Raw genomic sequence first — 19042 nt, forward strand, 5'->3', positions numbered from 1 at the left:
ATCAACACATATTATTACCAGTGTTGAGGTAGTTATTCAAAAAAAGGAATCAGTTATAAGTTACCAATTACTTCTTTAAATTGTAATGGAGTTACTTTACTCGTTACTCCTTTTAAAAAGCAATTACACTATTTATTACTTTACTTTTGAGTTGCTCTCTAAAACTACAAATTCTCCAATTTACCACATAAAAATACAAGGACAAACATCGTTGTCCTTTCATCACCTTATGTTCAATGAAATAGCCTAGTGCAAAGTATGAGCACAGTTAAAGGGATAACTTATCGGCCTTTAATTAGAAAACAGTGTAGCCAATATTGGTTACAATAGCCTACACAGTAAAAATGATACATCAGATACATGGAGAAAGTGATACATCAAACCTATGAGATTTAAAAACAGGCCTGCTGTCTTAAAGTATAAAGAACAATGAGCAGAATTTGGTATCATCATCAGACAACAGCTGCGTTATCTGTATTTTGTGATTAAAAGTAACATTAAAACTCTCCATATTATTGTTCTGGTTGGCTACACCGTATTTTCAGGTTTTCTCAAATGTAGCAGAACTTGCTAGCTAGCTAGCTAACTAACCAGTTGTTGGTCTTGTCCCCCTTGAACAGGAGCTACTGTCAAGGACCCAATCTCTCCTCACTGATAGTAGGTAGTCATATTATAGATATACAATTAAGGTGAACAGGTGTGTGTTGCATCATAGCTGCTTCTACAATCATGTATTTTAACATTGCTCAAACACTGTATTGACCAGTTACCACCCAGGACCGGGAACTATCCATTTTAAAACAGGACATTTTAATAATCCTGTAACTGTAATGGGATTACTGAAGTTTGAACTGTAATGCTTCACTTTACATCGTCATGGAGGAAAGTAAAACAGTTACAGTAACACGTTACTTTGTAACTGGTTACTCAGTCAGACTATAGGACTTCAGTGTAGCCAATGTGAAAAGAAACGCAGATCCAAACAACCACCATATTGGTCCATTCCTGCTTGGCAGTTATTTAGGCAGCGACATGGGCAAGACTGTGATGTGTGTGCGTGATGTGTGTGTGTGTGTGTGTTTGTTTGTTTCTGGCTATGCTGAAGTCCCACGTCGCCACATCAATGCAAATCGCGCAGCACACAGTGCGTGGGTGGCAAAGAGAGAGAGAGAGAGAGAGAGAGAGAGAAGAGAGAGAGAGAGAGAGAGAGGGAGAGAGGGAGAGAGAGAGAGAATGTCAACCTGTTGCAGTAGGAAGGTAGGGTAGGACCACACACACACACACACATGCATGCTCACACGCACACACTCGCGGGCATACAGAAAAACATGTCCTGAAATGTCCTGTTGAACAGGAGAAAATTGTAGCGAGAGCTTTTGAAAGAAAGAGTAGCCAGGACCAGTGTCTCCACCTCACAGACCTTACTCTGTAGCTTGAGACAGAGACAGAGAGAGACAGAGAGAGAGAGACAGACAGAGAGAGAGAGAGAGAGACAGAGACAGAGACAGAGACAGAGACAGAGAGAGAGAGAGAGAGAGAGAGAGAGGAGGATGTGCTAGAGACAGAATGGGGTCTGTGTGTAGGATAATTCACTATCACTGTCTCCTTTCACCACTGCATGCACTCACTCACACACGCGCACACACACACACACACACACACACACACACACATACACACACACACACAGGAGGGGCTTTCTCTCTGGAGAGTGTTGGTGTTTCCATGGTAAATAGTGACTGTATGACATGGTGGTATTCATGAAGAGACTATGATACAAACATTCACTGCTCATTCAGCACAAACCTTACCATTCACATCTGCTTACACAGCACATTTATGACAGACACACACACACACACATGCACACATGCACATACACACACACAGATATTCACAGGCCCAGAAACATTCTCACACAAGCAGAAAAAAACACTGCTTACACAGCAATAACCCAGCACTTGTAGTCACGGTTGCTGGATACACATGCTGGCAGCACATCCGTAGATACCTTCGCATGCGCGCACACACACACACACACACACACACACACACACACACACACACACACATACACACACAGACACACACACACATAGACACACACACACATAGACACACACACACACACACACACACACACACACACACAGACACACACACACACACACACACACACACACACACAGACACACACACAGACACACACACACACACACACACACACACACACACACACACACACAATCAACTAGATTATCAGATATGGCCATGACACAGTAGATTTATTATAAACTGTAACCACATCACTGATTGACTGATAAATATCCTGTCTCATTTACTTCACACACGTGCTACACTCTCTCTCTCTCTCTCTCTCTCTCGCTCTCTGTCTGTGTCTTTCTGTTAACAGCCAGCTGTGACAGATCTCGTATTCTCTCATCCTTTCTTGCTACCTCTCCAATTGTCTCTCGTTCTTCTGCCCCCCCCCTTCCTTTCCGTCCACCCTCCCGGCGCATACAAAGACCGCTTCTTCTGTGAAAATGCGGCAGAGCAACCCGACACACAGGAGGTTGCTATGGCAACCTCAAATGCCCGAAAAAAAAACAAAAAAACCCTCCTATAAACAAGAATCCAGGCGGAACTGTAAGTGCAGAGTGCCAGTATCTATAGCTGGTGTTTTCCCTCCCTTTTTACCCTTTTCCTTTTCTTCTTTCTCTCTCCCTCTCCTCACACAAATGGGCCGCCAAAAGTTAAAAAAGACACGTTATTGAATGTCTCAGTTCACTTTACCAAAAGTCCCATTTCCGTAAAAACTGTGCGGTTCATTCACCTATAATTGGCTACAAATAAAGTCTTCTGTTTCTCTTATGAGGGAATTTTTATCTAACGTGGTTTTCATGGCTCCACACAGCCAGAGGCTTCATTAAACAGAGACAACACGGAGCTTTATCACAGCACCTTCTCTCAGCCAAATCCAATGCAAATTACACATTTTACAGACACACAGAGTATCTCCTTTGTTAAAAAGCCTTCTTGTTCTGGTAGCCACAGAGGTACTGGTTGAGAGCACACACACACACACACACACACACACACACAGATGGCAGTTAACATATGTATGTATTTTTGCCCTTTTCCATTTAAAGCCTGCCATGACACAATCAACTACATGACCAAATATGGTCAGGCAGAAAACAACAAAAACATAATCTAAGACAAGAACAGATTCATTATAAACCAATAATAGTAACCACAGCACTGACAGACCTATAAATATTCAGTCTAATTTACTCCACACACACTGACATCCCAAACTGAATTTGGAATATCAGCTGAACATGGTTTAGTGAGTTCTCTGAGCACTATGGTAGCTATTATGGTAACACAGTAACTATTTTCCCATTTGCCCACATTTTACACATCACACTTTGCCGGTGTGTGTGTGTGTGTGTGTGTGAGAGTGTTTGTGAGTATGTGTGTCTGTGTCTGTGTGTGAGTGTGTGTGTGTGTGTGTGTGTGCGTGTGTGTGCGTGCCTGTGTGAGTGTGTGGTGAAGCTATGACTTTATGACCACATGCAGAATCTGGGATATCATATCTGTTATTTTGTTGACGCTGTGAAACCTTGGAATGTACAGGCAGACTTTTTAGCCACTGGGAAATACTGAAACAAATTTTGTCATGAGTCATAACCTGACTGGCAATCTCGTGCTGCGATGTGTGTAGGAATCATCAGGAGACAGAACTATAAAGAGGATATGGTTCACTTAGAAACACACGCACACGCACACACACACACACACACACACACACTCAAGTACTCAGCCTTTGCAGTGTTTCACAGCTATACAGCCACTCTAGTGGACAAACTATTTTCCTGGCTAAAGGTGTGACCCAGGCTAACTCAAAACAGCTGATTTTAAATCAGAAAGAAACAAAACAGTTCTGTTCATCATCTGATCCCTGACAGCACACATCAGCACACACACACACACACACACACACACACACACACACACACACACACCTTCATCGACACAATAATACAAAGTAATACTGCCAAGCTGACTCAAACAGCTCCAACAGTGAAGTAGTTCATCGCTAAGTCAGGGTAAGAAAGCTTTCACTTCACTCTTCCAGAGGATCTATGGCTGAGGTGTCAGCCAGACTAGAACTGAAAACCACATTAAAAGTTGAAGTTTCAATTTAAGTAACATCACCTCTTGAATAAATGGATGAGAGAACTAGCGTACTCATTGCATTTGACAGAAGAAAAGATGTGTCAATTTAGTTCTAGCACACACACACACACACACACGTGCCAAACTACTGACCCTTTCTTAAAATTGTGTCACACTGGTTCTCAGGTTTAGCTAAACATGCTAAACATCCCAGGAGTGACATAGCAGTGCACTATGTTCTGAGCTCTAATAGCACAGTCAGTGATTAGCCTGATAGCTAAGCATGGCAACAGGCCAACTCTAACACACACACTCTCTCTCACACACACACACAGAGGGGGAGAGAGAGGAGAAGAGAGAGAGGTTAAGAAAGAGAGAGAGAGAGAGAGACGGGGAGATGTGAAAAAAACCTTTAGACAAATTGCCTCCATGCCCCAGATGTCTGGCCAATGAACGTCACTGCTTTCTCTTTCACGACTCCACTCCTTTATCCTCATGCCCTCCTCCTTCTCCTCCTGCTGACCTCCTCGATTCAGACCACCTAGCTGCCCCTTACACAGTCTGATGCTAACCACACACAAATAAACAAACTCAAAACCGCACGTGACGCACGCCTTGAGTGATGGCTGCAAGGGTAACTAACATAGCATATAAACAACACACACACACACACACACACACACACAGACACAGACACAGACACAGACACAGACACAGACACAGACACAGACACACACACACACACACACAGACACAGACACAGACACAGACACACACACACACACACACACACACACACACACACACACACACACACACACACACACAGCTGCACTGGGGCCCACCATCAATTTTACATGTTTGTGCACAACTGTTTATCCTTGTCTTAGCTTAACTGTCCCTGGATTAAATGAGAGCGAGACCACATCCCAGACAGACAACTGGTTCCCATCCTACACAGCAAATGCCATGTACAGCGATGAGCTGCCACCCTGATAATGAAGACACAGAAATCTTTATTGTGTAGAGCAACTGATGCACATCAGACATCAAATCCCACCCAAGAGGTGAATAGAGAATGTCTAACTCTGTCTATACAAATTACAGTTCAACATCACTCCACGGAATACACATGAAAACTAACCCTAAAGGGGAAAAAACCTCATTCTAATCAGTTGTTGTTGTTGCTGAATTAAAAGTGCTTTGGGTAATTCTATCACAAATAAATCAAGCGTTTGTTTGGTTTTTTTCTTTTATTTCAACAGTCCCTGGGGTCATGCAGCGGATGTATGTGTCTATGCGTGAATGCTCATGGGAGACTCAGTGGGTGAAAAGTCTATATGATGGGACCCCAGGGTGCTCCATTTCTCTCTCGCTGCTCATTCTAATATCAAACTCCAAACGCGTCGATGCTAACGATCCCATGACAGTCATCCGACGTTTGTCCTGGATGTGTGACAGAACATGGGCCTCCGGGCCGTATCGCGGGAGAAAAACACATGTACAGACATGTAAGCGCAGTCTTTTACGCAGACTGCGGTTAGGAAGGTGTGGTGTTTTCGGTCGGTCTTGTTGTGTTTAATTTGCTTAAATTGTTACAAATGGCTCTTGATTCTTTCTTGTCTTCTCTCTTTGATCTTTCTCGTCTGTCTTTTCCTCCTCCTGTCTCACCTCCCCTCCCCTTTTCTTTCCCGTTTTTTTTTTTCTTTTTTATTTCTCCCGTACTCAGGCCCTGGCGAACATTTCTGAGATGTTTCAGCACTTTAGTCTGAACCCCTCGTTCTAATCAACTGGAGAGAGAGAGGGAGGGAGAGAGTGAGAGAGAGAGAGAAAGAGAGTGAGAGAGATAAAGAACAACTTCCATCTCTCACCACCCACTCACTGACACTTGTGCAGAGTGAAGAGCAGAGGAGCATAGGGAGAGAGAGAGAGAGAGAGAGAGAGGGAGAGAGAGAGAGAGAGAGAGAGAGAGAGAGAGAGAGGGAGAGAGAGAGAGAGAGAGAGAGAGAGAGGGAGAGAGAGGGAGAGAGGGAGAGAGGGAGAGAGAGCTGGGTGGGGGGGGGGGGGGGGGGGGGGTGTGGCTGCAGAGAGAGAAAGAGTAAGTAGAATGAGAAAATAAGGTTAATCTCTGACCCTTTTGTTAAATATTAGAGGTTCCTGTTTTTGCAGTAATGACATCAGACTCAAGCTCTGTGGAAAAACAATGTATTTCTTATTTTTTAATCTAAGTTGTAACTGATGAGGGACTGAGTTTGGCTAAAACATTTGCATGCATGGGCGTGTGAATATGAAAACAGTGATGAATTGCAGTGTAATATGTGAGGTTAATGTTCATGATAAGCTGAATGAGACAGTGAGGTCATTTATCTTGAGCAGCACTCACAGAAATTATTGACTGGTCGTTGACATGGCAGCACAAGCAGGCATTGTGACTGAATGGGCTCCGCTTCAGACGAGGTCTAAGAGGCTCCACCCCCGAGAAACAGACCGATTAGACCCCGCCCACTTTCATATTAAGAATGGTAAGCTGTGCCAGGTGCAACGTGTTTACTTAAAGCTGAACTCATTGACTACATATAGAGATATCAGAAGCCATAATGGCCAGTGGACAAACATACGGAGACACACAGCTTAACTTGCACGCTGCAGTGTCTCAGCCTGAAAGACCTGAACACGAACACCCTGCCAAATGGGAAAAACTAACACGTACATATACTAACTCTCTCTCTCTATTTTTCTCACATATGTGAGCAGAACCTGTGGGAGTTGTCGCTGAAGTCCTGTTTTCTGGCTTTCGCCTTCTGCACTGATCTCTCCGCATTCTGGGCTCCACAGGAAGTGCTCTATGACCCCTCGACACCGGCGAACCCCCGGCCGTGTTTCACATATGGACCGCACTCGTCTGTCCACCCTCAGAATTCTTCTATCCATCCTTCCATCAATCCATCCATCTATAATTCATTTATAATTCTTTTATTTCAAAGGCGAGGGGGGGGGGAAAAATAAATAAATAAAAAATACTACTCTCCTTCAAAGAGCCCGGAGGGGTTACGCTGGAAAAAAGGCTCACTTTGTAGAGTAAATGAAAACTAGGTCATCAAAGTTTTAACACTCAAACTAGCCGGCTGTTCTCAAAGTACCGTGTACTTCTCCCTCAATCACCGGACTCCCATTTCCTCTTTGTTTAAGGTCGTGCTCCTTTTGAATGGGAACTGTTTGACTGTTGCATACTTTATAGTCGTCGTGGAAAAAATGACATTTGGGATCCATTATGTCCAAATTTGGCCTTCAGGGTTAGCCGAGCGGACGAGGTGAGCCATTTGCATGAATGGCCTGCTTTTCAAACCTGTCCAGATAAGAGAGGCTTAATTGAACACATTTGACTCCTCAAACAACACACGCTTGACTCGCAACGGATAACTTAATAAGGGAAAAATAGCTTTAACCTCTGTGGGGGGGGGGGGGGGGGGTTACGCACTTCATAGACAAAGTTTAGAAGTTGCACGGCACCCAAAAAAAAAAAAAAGTTGGGATAAGGAGCTAAAAAAAAATAGAAAATGGATGGGAAAATTCCAGAGATCAGGGACATTTAATGCTCTCCAAATAACCATCAGTGGTTACAGCTCAGATGTGGACAGAAGGCCAAACTGAGCAAATTCCACGACACAAGAGGAAATCGGATGTCAGAGCCAACCAAGTGCTATGTTTCATACTATTCAAACTCACTGTTGAGATATAACCAAAAAAAAAAAAAAAAAAAAAAACTTCACAGAGGACCTTTGGAAACTCATTGGAACAAACTTGCTACAACCTTCCAGAAACTTCTATTCTTAAGTTCTTACATAACATCAGGATCGAGACTATTGGAAGGACAACGCATTTCAGGGCACGGATTGAACACGTTGGATATTTTTTCTTGACTGTTCATAATTAATCTAAAGTACATTTTTATAAGTGCATTTTAAGAACTTCAGACACCAAAACAACATTTGGCTACATTTGTTTGGTTAACTGCTGTATACAGCCACAGGCTAATGATGAGAAAGTGTCCAAATTCATTTATCAATCTGTGTTTTTGCTGCTAATTAGTGCACTATATAGTTCTCCATTCTAAAGTGCAGTGTAAATAACAGAAAAGCGATCCATTCTGGTCACAGCCCATGTTTACACAGCGAACCACGTGAGCCTAAAGTCCCTAAAACCCCTGACGTATACACTACAAGGGGCCTGATTTTGTGAACTGGATTTACACAAACTTTCTCTGTAAGCACGCATTAGTACTAAATGAATAAACAGCAAATGGCCAAGTCTTTGCCAAGTCTGTTTGCAGTGGTATAAACCTCCCTGGCTGAGATGACTAAACTCAGGTCAGGAGAGTGTGAAATTCCACAGGTGCCTGAGAAAAGAAGGGAGCCAATTTTCTTCAATAGCAACGAGCCAGTGTTCTTCAATAAGTTTCCGTTTCTCTTTTTTTCTATCGACGTGAGAGGACTCGCTTGACAAAAGCAACAGGGTTTAGCAGCAAACCTCCAGAGAAGTAATGACCGCCTTCGCTGAATTTCTATCACTGTGTCGTCGCCTTTACAGTGTCAGCAGAAGGTGAAAGTCGCTGAAAAAAGGACGGGAAAAAAATATTAGAGAGGGTGAAATGGAGGACTGTATGATGGAATATATGGTTTTGTAGAAAAAATAAAGTGGGTCACCAAAGAAACCCCCCCTCCCTGTCTTGAAACTCCATGGCCCAGAGCATCTCCTCGTGCCCCGAGGGATCGGAAAACAAAAGGCGGCATCAACTTTCCATCCCTGATGGAGAGCGATGAGGATGCACAAATGAGTCTGGCAACAAGCCCTGGTTACAGAACAACACAGACCCACAGACCAAATGTCAGGCGATGGCCTCGGGGTGTAAACCAAGAGGCACTCTGCTAACTGAGTAAAAGCCTTTCGCCACCAGGAGCAAAACAAAGCATTGCTGTTAATTATAAAACACGCAGCATTAGAGAAAAGACCCGTTTATGGAGGATCATTTTACAGAGAGAGAGAGAGAGAGAGAGAGAGAGAGGGAGGGACAGAGGGAGAAAGAAAGAGGGTGTGCATGTTTCTGTGCGTGCATGTGCATGTGTATGCGCGTGTGTCTACGGAGAGATGACAGGGGAACGGAGAGAAGGAAAGAGAGAGAGGGAGAGGAGGGTGAGCAGTGAGATAATGATTGATGGGGTGTGACGGGGGACAGTGGGACAGTGTAGTGCACAGAGTCAGGATTACTCATATCTTCCATAATTCCCATCTGAATAAACATACACCAAAAAGACTACTTCTTGGGACAAGCTCCACAAGTCTGTGTGTGTGTGTGACCCCATCAGTCAGATGAAATGAGGCAAGGATAGAGTAGTGTGGCAAAGGTCAGTGGAAACTGAGTCTTCAGGATTTATAGCCTGTCCACACTAATGGTGATGGAGAGTTTATATATGAACACACACACACACACACACACACACACACACACAAGTGCACGTAAATACACACATGGACAGAGGCAAACCCAGAGATAAATTCATACAGAAACAACCAGTAACAACCCATCCAGCTCAAAAGCGAAACAACTACAAAATTACCACAGGAAAAACACCTCAACCACTCAGATATGCGCGGTGAATATTTGTGTCCCGGGGGGGGGGGGCTCGTGTCTATAACTCTGAAAGATGTTACTAAATACTAAACACTCAATACTAAATGGCTGTGTAGGCGTAGATCCACATGTCTTACATACAGTCACCAGCCCGTACAAAGTTCCTCTTTGACAGTCATTGTGAAATGATGCGCTCTTAAATGAGCTTCCTGTCCCACCCCATCAACTCCCACAACTTCCCATGAATAGACTCTAAAATGCATTGTATCATTTAGGGTATTACCACAAGGTCACCTCTCAACTGGAGATCCTGATTTTTTTGGCTGTCACCTATCCTGCAGCTTGTCACATACCTTTATTGTCAGGAAAAGGTGCTAGAGACAACACAAGGGGAACCTGGCCTGAGGGAGCAATCTGGTGCTGGGCAGATGAGTCGGTGGGTGGGTGGGTAGGTGGGTGGGTAGGTGGGTGTTCTCTGATCTGGCCCTTTACTAGAGACCAACAGCACTGTTCAGACACAGTACAGTCAATGAAGTGCTTCAGTGGGAAAAAAAAAAAGGAAGAGGGAGATATCACATGCTCCACTCCTCAGTGCGGTCCCTTTATCTTCATGATGGACTGTCCTCAAGTTTTCTCATGTGACTCATAATATTATGCTTTCAAATGTGACAGCATAAACAACCCGAGGAGGGCATGACCTGAACTTACTGATCTGGGATCAGCTGATGCAACAGTGTTTATCTGTTATGGACCTTTCCTGATACCGTGTTATGGTTGACCTGGGGAAGATACTCAGGTACAGATCTGTCCTAGTATAAGCTTAAATACTAAACTAACCTGGAGTGAGTGTCTATGAGAACTCCTATTAAACTCCTATTAAAACAACAGTGTTCAGGAGAACAGTTGAGAACTCAGCAGTAAAGAATGACTGACAGCTCTGATGATCGATCCGGGTACAAGAGGCACAAATTTCTTCAACATGTGTTACGACAGGCAGGCTCACGCCTCTCAGGCAACACGCACAACAGGATTCATAACTCTCTGAGGCACTCTGAGTTAACAAGCATTCATCCATCACGGCGTGAGTGATTTGGCTACAATCTGTCCGAGACGGAAAGAACAGGTAACTCATTGCAACCTCGATGAGTGTACACTTGCTCACATTGTGGGATTTGGACTCTTGGTAATGAAAAGAAACGGTGGAATTACGGAATCACGGTAAAGTATTATCTCATTGGTTGGCTTTGGCAGGGTTTCTGAAGGGGTGGGTCAAGAAAGGAAGGAAGATGGGTATGCAGACAGGGCATAGAAGATACCTTTCATGCCCTTATAAGGACATGCTCAGACAAATTACTCAAATACTATTAACATCTGCGTGCTACCTCCAGCTACAAACGAAGTGGGGAGAGTGAAGTGACACAGCCGACAGACGAGTGTGTGTCACAGGGTACGTAAGCGAAAAGAGGGAAGGAGGGAGAGAAAGAATGAAACTTCTCATGTTTTAACAACTCTAATAAATTGTGTGAATCACCGGCACACCTGGTGGATCCTGTGACTTATTCTTAAAAAGGGAGACCTGTTGGTAGGACACTCAACAGGATTCGCATCCCGCCGAACCACAAAACACACATGGAAGTTTTAACTGCAAAAACAGTGGTTTGCTTAGGCAAAGCTTTCAGCGTCCACAGATATGAAGATAAGGTAAGCCCGTAAACTTCGGGCTCAAGTTAAGACACGCATGTGGACGGTTCTCTGAAAATCTTTTCGAGCAGGTACCAGCCTATCTCGAGCCTTGAGTGCTAATGAAATATCTGCTATGAATGTAAGGTCTGTGTAGTAAGAGCTGAAGTTCAAAAAGTGCTATCCTTGTATGATGTCATCTAATAGCTTACAGCAAAGCAAAAAAAATTCCACATGAAATCCATATGCTCAGCTGTCCATAATATGAAAAAAAAAAAAAAAAAAATTGTGGAGCAGTATGAACTACCTTGTCTATCCCTGCCTCTGTTCACTTCACTGTTAGCCATAAGATCAATACCTTTGAGAATAATTAAACAGTCCTCCAGCTCTGTGCTCTAGGTACGATGTAATGAAGGACTGTACAATTCCAGAAAATTCCAACAGAACTGCTGGTCTTTGTATGGCTGCCAAGCAAGCGTGTTCACCCCAGGGAGGCTGGCACATACGCTCTCTAGGCGACCAGACCCTCCTTCTCTGCCTGACGCCCCATAATTGACCTTCTAGTCCTGTCAGAGCACAGAACAATAACCTACTTATCCCCACACTCTGTGGACACACATACACGCACACAGTGTCATTACCGACACAGCCAAACCACTGTGCAATCAACACAGCCTGTGCATGTGTGATAGAGCATTTGCACGTTTGTCTGGTGTCCTCTGGCATTTTCTAGAGAGCAAGAGTAATTAACTCCAGGATTAAAAAAAAAAGAAAGAGAAAGAAACCGTCATATTGTCAAAAAAAGATAACAAGAAAATCTGTATTTTCAGCTGAAAGGAGACAGGAGTTCTGGAGAGTCTCCTCTGGCAGGACCAATCAGTGCTGACCGTCTGTCATATTTTTTCTCACTGTCACCTGATTGACACTCGCATCTCGTCTTCCCACTCCCACAGATAAGTTCCTTGCTAAGATACTCAGAAGGTTTCTCCACTGTGTCCAGGATATATAAATCTATCTTTTTTCACAGCCTCCACCAGCCATTCAGTTAAACAATTTTGGCAACATCGCTCATACTTTTTCCCCCCCCCCCCCATGAGAATAAACCATGATTTCAAGTCATTCACAAAACACCGCTGACACGTTCCCCTTTGGCCAGGTAGCCTAATTATTTCTCATGAATAGACTGTGCCGTGCTCCAACTGTTGCCAGTGTTTTTCCTCATAAATACAGTGAGAAATACACTGTTAACAGTTGGAATAAATGCCGTTAAGAGTTACAGGATGAGTCGAGGACATTAAGCCTCAGGATCTACAAACTCTTGTCTGTACTGATTTACAGTTGAACCTTGCACTGGAATACCTGGGAACTTTTTTATTTCCCCGGTAGCTGTGTTGCAGTGACATAATTTGAGACAGTGGAAGCTGTAGCTTTCGAAAGATTGAGGGAAAAAAAGAGGGGGAAAACTTTTCCAACAGCAGAGAGAGGGGCCTATTATTACCATTTTTGGGCAGGCTCGCTCCCATGCAAGCCCAGCCCAAACCACAGCGCTGACTCGGATTCCAGAACGGTTTTTTCTTCCCCCTATTTTTCAAAGGGAGGAAAAGTGTGGGAGCCAATGCGGGCACAAATGTTTCAGTCATACTCTGCACACTAGTGGACTACCCTTAGACATTAACGCCTGTTTCGTTCATTAATTATAACGACTATACCGGAAATGATTTAGTACCGTTACCTTGTCAAACGGTCTACAGACAATTCACAAGATCAGTTGAAAGGTACTGGTATTACAGTAGTGAGTACGTGTATCCAGTTAAAAGTTGGCCGTAGGACAAATCAGCGTCTCGGTCAATTCGTCTGTCAAGCTAGATACAAACAGCGTCTATTCCCTGTACTATTGTTTCAGTTTTAGTCGTTTTTCCAAATATCGAGCAAATTATAGGACATGAACGTCCAGAGAACAGGAAGAAATAAACCATTAGCATCTGCACTGTTGGTAACGTAAGCGTGTCGCTAACATCTGTTGCGCAGAAAAGGTGGGCGTACGATGTCCAACTCAAGCATACGTTTTAATTGTTTAGGGAGGGCGGGCAGCTGAAAATGCTGTTTGAATGGGTCTCCAGTTACTGTAGATAAAATGTAGAACGTTAATCCAGATAAACAAAACTGCTATTTCTACTTTTGAATGAGCGCAACAGCTACAGGCGATTCTTCTCCGCAAGTTTCGCTCATTTGTGTTACTGGGGTTAAAGAGAGATTGTACTACGTGACTTGTCCTTAAACTATTCTCCTGCGTTTAGCGAAATCTGAACAACAACGTAAGGATAAGAAGTGGCTAATCATAAATTTAAAGCCTGTGACCAGAGGAAGCGGGGGGTTTAACAGCTCTAAGTTGCAAATTCATTTCAAAGTTATGCCTGGTCGCCGCGCGAGCCGACCAGCATCACTCTTGCTGCAACATTCGGAGATGGTTTACCACCCCCTCACGAGCACCTTTCCGTTCTGTACGATGTCGAGTGGAACATGAGGCTGTTTACCACAGATAAATGCTATTTACCTTTCTTTGTTGCTTCTCCCACGCTGGATCCAACAGGAGATCACGGTCCCAGTCATCTTCTTGCTGCATGTAGTCGTTTTCTTCCCCGTCATAGTGATGATCCATGGTGATAGCGCTATTTCCTAATTGCCGTTGTATTCCCAGTTCCTCTCCTAGACAGAGCGATATTGCGGCGCAGTAATTCTCCGTGCGCACTAAAGACAGTGTGGATGAAATTAACGGCCCAGCAGTGACTCCGTGCCTGTAGCTGACTCGCTTGACCTGCCCCTCTCACTCTCCGTTCACCAGCCCTTACCTCCTTTTCTGTCTTGTTCACTCTTTTTGACCGACCGTGCACCACAGTGGCAAGTAGGCAGGGCATTCAGTGCTACCGACGGGAGTAGAAACTTTGCTGTAAAGGGGAAAAAAAAGAAAAGAATGTCGAAAACGGTCTTGTGATTGGTTAGTGAATAAATCCAGTGAGCCCGCCTGTATCTGAAAAGTTGATTTTTATTGGCCAGTTCAGTAGTCTGTCAAGGGATTTACACTAGCTTGACTGTGGGTACGTTGATTGTCCTTTAGGAAAGAACAAAACTGGATACAGATTGTAAAGTCAGTGTTTACTGTGGTCAATTACCGCGTGGCTGTTTCTCTACAATATGAAGGTGCCTCATAGTTTTAAAATTGTGAGATATTTTTATCAGTTTAAGAATGCTGTATGTACCTTTATCAACCATCATGCCTTAACAAAAGTCCCTAGGCTATTTTACCCACCTGGAGACCACACCCTTCCGCATCTTTTATCCTGTTATCTTGCGTTGTTTCACAGGTAACGTTTTCAAAATTAGCTCAACCTTGGCTTGGTTCCTTAGGAAGTACAGTTCAGTAATGGCTCAATATGGTTAACTTGCGTGCTTAGTGATATCATCAAAACACACATTTCTGCTGGCTTTGCGCAAAATGTTACGTAGTATGTCACGCTTCGGATGAGTCGTTTTATCAGCGAAAATGCTCCACATTCCCTTGTCAATGAAACCGTAAACCGAATCTTAAACTGCAGCTAAATATCATTTGACTGTTAAACTTTAACATAAGGCTGTGAGCTTTGAGACTTTCCAAAAGCGGAGTGATAGTTTCATGAGAGATTGCAGAAAGGCTAAAAAGACCAAACAAATAAGAAAGATACGGTGAAGTATGCATTTGCAAGGATATAAACTTATTTGTGCAAATCGCGATCAAGGTTTCCTAGCAACTGAGCTATCCAGAATATTAAATAGCAGTCTTGCAAATATTTTGCATCGTTCACGATTAGAGAGCATCGCATGAAACCTTATTTGGGTGTACATATATGTTTATCCTATGTTTAGTTTGTTTAATATGTGTGTCAATCATAGTATAGTTTTCCTATTCCTGTCACGTTCACAGTACCTTAAAACAATTAATAACCCCTGGGCTCTGATACACAAGGGAGTCATAAATGCAGTTTTGTTCTATGATTACTCTGAATTTGCTACTGGATACAGAACTGGCTACTGGGTTAAATCATCACTCGGGCACCCTCTCTAACGGACTGATATTATGCGCCCCTGGAAACAGTAGTTGATTGTAGCGGCCGCTATTGTTTCTGACAAAATAGTACGGTTTTTAAATGCGCCTGCCGCTCACTTGTGTCACCTTGTCTAAACACTGATTGAGTCTGTGTACTTCAGGAAAGGTGATGCACCATTGGAGTTCAGGAACCCGTGTTCATTTGGGTTGAGTATCTCTGCCTTGTAAGGTAAAGCCTACGGAGCGCTCAGCCACAGCGTAGACAAGGCTACCATATGCTGGGTGAGAGGCGCAGACGGGGCAGCCCCAGCCTTGAGCATTCAGTAGTTGGGATAGTTGATACTGGAGTGCTCTTCCTTATATGGACAAACTTCCAAGCGGAGAATGTTTGGGATAGTGATGTCACAGGTTAGCGCACACACCGCCAGCTCACTGAACAGTCCCAATTTTAAAGAGGCCGGCTGCTCCACGCAGTAGTGTAAATGACGAACATGAAATAATACAAAAACCGATGGTTCTGCTGAACTTTTCTGTTCTGATTCCATTTTGATTCGAGGTGTTTAATACAACCAGAGAATTTTTCAGGATTTTGCTTCCAATAGCATGTGGGCTACCCAGGACTAAACAAATATTCCTTACATTTTTGTTAGTTTTACTAAACAATCGTCATAAAATTTTATTAGCATTCCATTTTTGTATTTGTTTGTTCAGTAGAGTAGCGTAGTTTCAAAAAAATGAGGTCATGTTAATCTACAGTCAAAACGTTAGTGCTGAGTCGCTGTCCTAATCTAAAGTTAAAAGGGTTAAGATGAGGCTGCATCCCTGGAATACTTTGGGTGTGAGAGCTTTTGTTTGAGCACTCAGTCGCAGTATCCTTGGGCTACACAATGGAACTGGAACTCACCAGTTTCATCAGTGACGAGTTCATATTTCTTAAGTGCCTCATCATGATTAAAACCAATAACCTGAAGTCAGTAGTCTGCAATTCTGACCTCACAAACATCTCCTCTCCCCCAGATATAACGGATTCCAACACTCTGAGGAAGGAAAAAGAGGACTGGTGCTAAGGTACATGCCAAATTTGTAATAATTGCTGGACTTAGCAAAAGCAGATGCAATGCAACTTAAGGAAGGAAATAGGAGGTGCTGCCAGTTATGCAATTTCATGTTGCTCTCTCATTCTCCCACTGCCTCTCTTTCACAATCCCTGCTGTTTAGAAGAGAAAACAAGAAAAGGTCAACCAAAATTTGTGAAGGAAAAATAGCAGGGAAATGTCCTGTAAAACCTGTCCTGTCAAACTTCTCCTTTCCCCATGTCTTGTAAAAGTGAGTGTAAATTGCAACAAAAATGAAAATATTAGTGATTTCTAAAGTCTCTGTTCCTCATGATCGAAATTGCATGGGAGAAGTAGAGGTAGATTTTACTAGAGAGGTGGAGAAATGATTATTCAGGAGACAAATTTCTTAAGGCCCATTCTCTATCAAACATTCGAATCTGAGTCATAAGCACAAATCAGTGGCAATGAAGCTGTGGCGCACACACACACACACACACACACACACACAACATCTAGGATGTGTTTCAGACTGGGGTTTGATGCCCTGTCCAAACACTACTATAATTGCTATGAGAGTCCTTGGGCCGTATCAGACAGGAGTCAAGGTGTAGACTGTGCAAAGAAGCCCCTGAGACAATGCAGCACTTAGTAACAGGCTGCGATACGCGGATGGGATCAGCAACAGCACCGATTTCAGTCCAAAAGAGCACAATCCTAGGAACAGCAAAAATACTGTGCCACACCCTTAAACTCCCTGGCTTCTGGTAAGAGTCCTGAGTCTGAGGAAGATACCACCCACAGGAAAAAAAGAAAAAAAAAAAAAGGGTGAGACAGGAATGTTCTGTTTTTTTGGGAATTTATATACATACACGCAGTGTACAAATATACTTATATTTACACATACAAACACACTAGAGTCTTGAATATGCTTCTGTGACACACAGACAGGCAGCCACAGGCTAAGACTGGGCCCTTTCGCCTGACCAGGGTCATGTGAGGCCTGGTAATTGTGTCGTGTCTGATAGGTACTTGGCATGCCTCCAGCACATTCCTCCCGAAGAGCCCTTGTTCAGCACCACTGTCTTCCCTCAGCTGGGATATAGACCTTGTATGGGATTAGATGGAGACTAATGGGAATGTCGTAATCAGTGAAAGAAAGATAGGAATTCTCTTTTCTCGGACAGAATGACTGTGACATGATCAACATTAGTCTTAAAAGAATGTTGTCTCTTGAAGAGGACAATGTAGTTTAGATAAAATCCTCTCATGTAAGGCCATTCATTCAAATGCTTTTTTGACCGAAGTGGCTTGTTGTAATGGTATTTTTATTAGTTTAATATAAATATTTATGGGGTTATTACCAGATAGAGCCTGAACTATCCCCAAGCCCAGAGTGTAGTGAGGAAGTGTGTGACGACATAACAAGTGTGTATTTCCTGCTGATAAGTGATTGTAGCACTCCAAGTTCACACAGACTGAGGGGATCATGGGCAGAGGAGGAAGACAGAGAGAGATAGCGAGAGAGAACAGGCCGCATACAGTGATAACCCTTAAGAGCGCTTCTGTAATCTCTCATCTCCACAAAGTATTACCACGCCATGTTGTTTTCACTGCAGTGCCTAAGTGCTATGTAACAGTCACAGGTACTGCGTAAATACATATGTCCCTTATCAGAGGGTTTTAGGTGGATGTGACTTGGTGACATAGCTATGACATAGTAACTGGAGGAGACGTGACGTCACAGTTTACCATTAATTACTAAGCAGGAGTGGGTGTGAATGCTTGTACAGGTTTTCATAGTTCACTCTTTATCATAGTTCACTAAACTTAAGTATTTAGTTGGTTGCTGAGGGCGCGTCAGGTCTGCTCTTCCTGGCAAATGGAAAACATGCAGGCATGTGCTCTCCCTTTGTCTGGAATGCTCAGTGGAACATGATGAGGTGATGTCATTTTCACCACACAGGAAGTCTGTGAGCTAGACAAGCAAAGAAATCTCTCAGACTTACCGACGAAGGAGAATGATGTCACCCACTTAACTGTCAATCATTCCTTCAAGGCTAAAAACTGTTCTCTTCCCACAGGGAGTGGTTCCCTTATCTAACTGAGGGAGATGTTATTCCTTTTATGGCTTAATAGAGGTATCAAAAGAAGTGTGAACCGCTACTCAAGAAGTTTACTTTGTGATTAAAGGATGATACCAAAACCATTTGTATGTGGTTGTCAGGTCAAAATGGAAAAAATATTATGCTGCTTTTGAGTTACAGGTTTTTAAACGAGGACCCATCATCCACTCCTATGGACTTAAACAGTTCTTTATGAATAGTGAGTTTTTCTTGTTCTTACCACCCCTTTTACCAGTAGATTTTTTAACAAATAATATAAGGAATTTATTTGACTCTAAAGTGACTTCCT

At 43.3% G+C, this 19042-nt stretch overlaps 2 protein-coding genes across 5 annotated transcripts in view; both read right to left on the reverse strand.

Moving 5' to 3' along the window:
• The window catches only part of actn1 (actinin, alpha 1), a 37866-nt gene extending 23547 nt beyond the window's left edge, over window positions 1–14319 (reverse strand). For all 4 annotated transcript variants that reach the window (XM_030771777.1, XM_030771776.1, XM_030771775.1 and 1 more), the window contains exon 1: window positions 14046–14319. In XM_030771777.1, the coding sequence (XP_030627637.1) occupies window positions 14046–14150 (105 nt within the window). In that variant the 5' untranslated portion in view covers window positions 14151–14319. The remainder of the gene's footprint in view (window positions 1–14045) is intronic.
• Window positions 1–19042, reverse strand: part of LOC115809930 (synaptojanin-2-binding protein) — a 131991-nt gene that overhangs the window by 30972 nt on the left and 81977 nt on the right. The gene's annotated exons all lie outside the window — the stretch shown is intronic.

Source organism: Chanos chanos, chromosome 4 (assembly GCF_902362185.1).
Source record: "Chanos chanos chromosome 4, fChaCha1.1, whole genome shotgun sequence".
In the NCBI taxonomy this organism is placed as follows: Eukaryota; Metazoa; Chordata; class Actinopteri; order Gonorynchiformes; family Chanidae; genus Chanos; species Chanos chanos.